This window comes from Lactuca serriola, chromosome 6, assembly GCF_051521515.1.
Source record: "Lactuca serriola cultivar US96UC23 chromosome 6, Lser_US96UC23_V15, whole genome shotgun sequence".
Taxonomy (NCBI): domain Eukaryota; kingdom Viridiplantae; phylum Streptophyta; class Magnoliopsida; order Asterales; family Asteraceae; genus Lactuca; species Lactuca serriola.
In genome coordinates, this window is record NC_136413.1 from 3,756,418 (window position 1) to 3,759,009 (window position 2,592).

At 37.8% G+C, this 2,592-nt stretch overlaps 1 protein-coding gene across 1 annotated transcript; it reads left to right on the forward strand.

Moving 5' to 3' along the window:
* On the forward strand, positions 1-2,121 carry SKL2 (shikimate kinase like 2). Its single transcript, XM_079006395.1, has 8 exons — positions 1-306; positions 498-685; positions 768-962; positions 1,030-1,091; positions 1,172-1,238; positions 1,323-1,441; positions 1,509-1,688; positions 1,774-2,121. Exons 1-8 carry the CDS (start codon positions 73-75, stop codon positions 1,869-1,871), a joined length of 1,143 nt encoding a protein of 380 aa, XP_078862521.1. The 5' UTR covers positions 1-72; the 3' UTR covers positions 1,872-2,121.
* The last annotated feature ends 471 nt before the right edge of the window (positions 2,122-2,592 follow it).

The following is a 2,592-nucleotide window of genomic DNA, read 5'->3' on the forward strand; positions in this document are numbered from 1 at the left end:
GGAACTCAACTCTCCTAGAACACATGTGAGCTTTATATCTTCCCTCCTTATCTTTCAACCACATTAACGATCATGGCAATTCCCACCACACTATCGGCGCTACCTTCTCCTTCATGTCTCTCTTCAAAATCACTTCAGCCCATTCATCTTACTTTCCCTAAAACCACAATTTCACTTTCAAAATCCAATTTTACCCCCTTTTCAATTCATCGTTCAAATTCAATCAATCTCGCCTCATCAAGAAAAGCCATCAGCTTCATCTGCAGCAGTTCCTCCATTGTGTCAACAAGCACTACCAATTACGAGGTAACTACCAACAATTTTTGTAAATCCCGAGTTGGGTAAGCACGGTTTTCTCTGTTATTAGGGTTTAGTTTTATGCAGATTTTCCGTTCCCAGTAATCTGAAACCATATTTTCTTCTTCAGAGTTAAAATTTTCTACAAGTATGAAACCATATCTGCTTCTTCATTGGTCACTTTCTGAAACATTTGACAGTTTTCAGATGACTCACAAGAGGTAGAGCTGAGATTATTTCTTGGAGATGAAAGCATTCAGAGCTCGAAGGATGTCATTGTTGACATCGATGAGAAATTCTTAACTATCAAAACGAAACACGATGGATCATTTAGAACCGCCATGGAAATCAGCTTGTATGAGAAGATAAAGCCAGCAGAAACAATATGGTACGTCTCCATCTTCTAAAAATCCAAATTTTCATTGACCTCGATGCTTCAAATCTCAATTAATAACTATTTGATTAATCAGGTTGTTAGATGACGATCAACTGGTTGTAAACTTAAAGAAACAAGATCCCGATGTGAAATGGCCTGACATTACAGAAACATGGGAGTCATTAACAGTTGGAGTTGTGCAACTTCTGAAAGGGGCTTCAGTTTATTTAGTTGGGGAGTCCTCAGAAATCAACCATAAAGTTTCTAGAGAGTTAGCCGTTGGCCTTGGGTATGTGACTATGTTCTACCCCAACATTTGAAATTACCATTTTACCCTTGTTGTCTGGTTTTCTCAGGTATACACCACTGAATACAGAAGAGCTACTGGAAACTTTTACCAAGCAAACAGTTGATTCATGTGAGTGATTTCATCAACCTTTATGAACAAACCAAGACTTTTTTGTGTTAATTTAACAAGTAATAATTAATAAATTCTAGTGGTGATTGCAGAAGGATCAAATGCTGTAGCAGAAGCAGAAGGTGTCATATTGGAAAGCCTAAGTAGGTATGAAATAATGAAAACATTTTTCCTTTTTTTATTTTGATGAAATGATGGAATGACTGACTGATTGACACCTGTCATTGGCAGTCATATTCGTTCGGTTGTTGCAACGATAGGAGGGCGGCACGGGGCGGCTGCAAGTGGGGATCGCTGGCGGCATCTTTACGCCGGATTTACAGTCTGGCTGTCACAATCTGAAGCTAAAGGTCAAACCTTTGACTTGATATCCTTTTTTCTTTGACATTTTTCATTGTGATTCTTGACTTGTTTCAGATGAAGTGGCGGCAAAAGAGGAGGCCAGGATGAACATTGAGGGTGGTGGTGGTCAGGGTTTTTGTAATGCTGATGTGGTGGTGAAGATTGGTGGTTGGGATAGTGACTACTCTAAAGCTGTGGCACAGGCTGCATTGAGTGCCCTTAAACAATTGATCCTGTCAGATAAAAAACTTCCAGGTGTGTGTTTGATAATTTTGATGTTGATATTTCTTATAAAATTCATGAATTCTAATTAAAATGAAATGGATTTTCATTTTTAAAGGTAAGAAGGGTCTTTATATAAGGCTGGGATGTCGTGGTGATTGGCCGAATATTAAGCCACCAGGGTGGGACCCATCATCTGGAACAGGTGCTGTATAATATTCGGCTCTTGACAAGTTTTTGCATCCATTCTGATGAACTGAAGCAAGAATTCATACCTAAGATAATGCATGAAAGTATATTTGTTTGTTTCAACTGACAAAGAATCATGTAAGAGCATAATGACATGTTTTGTTTGCAGAATGTTTAGAAAAAGGAATTGGAATCTTTTAAATGAACTGTAATATCAGAAGGAATTTGAATCTATGATGCTTTTAGTTGATGTGTAATGGAATTCTTTGTTGGCTTCTGTTTGGTTTGCAAATTTAGCAAATAAATTGAATTGAAATGTAAAGTAAAGTAATATAAAATGACAAAACTACCTTATTTTTCTCAAATTCTGATTGGTACGATGAGATTGGACAAAGTGGTTCTTGTTTGTGAAGGGGCTGAAACGGATCTCAAGAGCTCGTGAAAACTCAACTCCAGCCACGTGCCAAGTAAGTGATTGTTGGCAAGATATTTATACCATTCTAAAAATAGAAGGCAACAAAAGAAAGGCGTTAAGGAGGAGGATGTCGACCAAATTTGTCCGACTTGACTTTGTGAGACGGTGTTAATTGTTAAGATGGAGGAGTGCTTGAAGTTGTTCGTTCTTGTGGTGAGGTTTTCATCGGGTTGTCCACTTTCTGGTTTATGAGACATGATAAAAGCCAAATTCGAGATAACTAATCTCCTAGAAAACACCAAAAGAAATAACACGATTGAAACAATTTTCTTC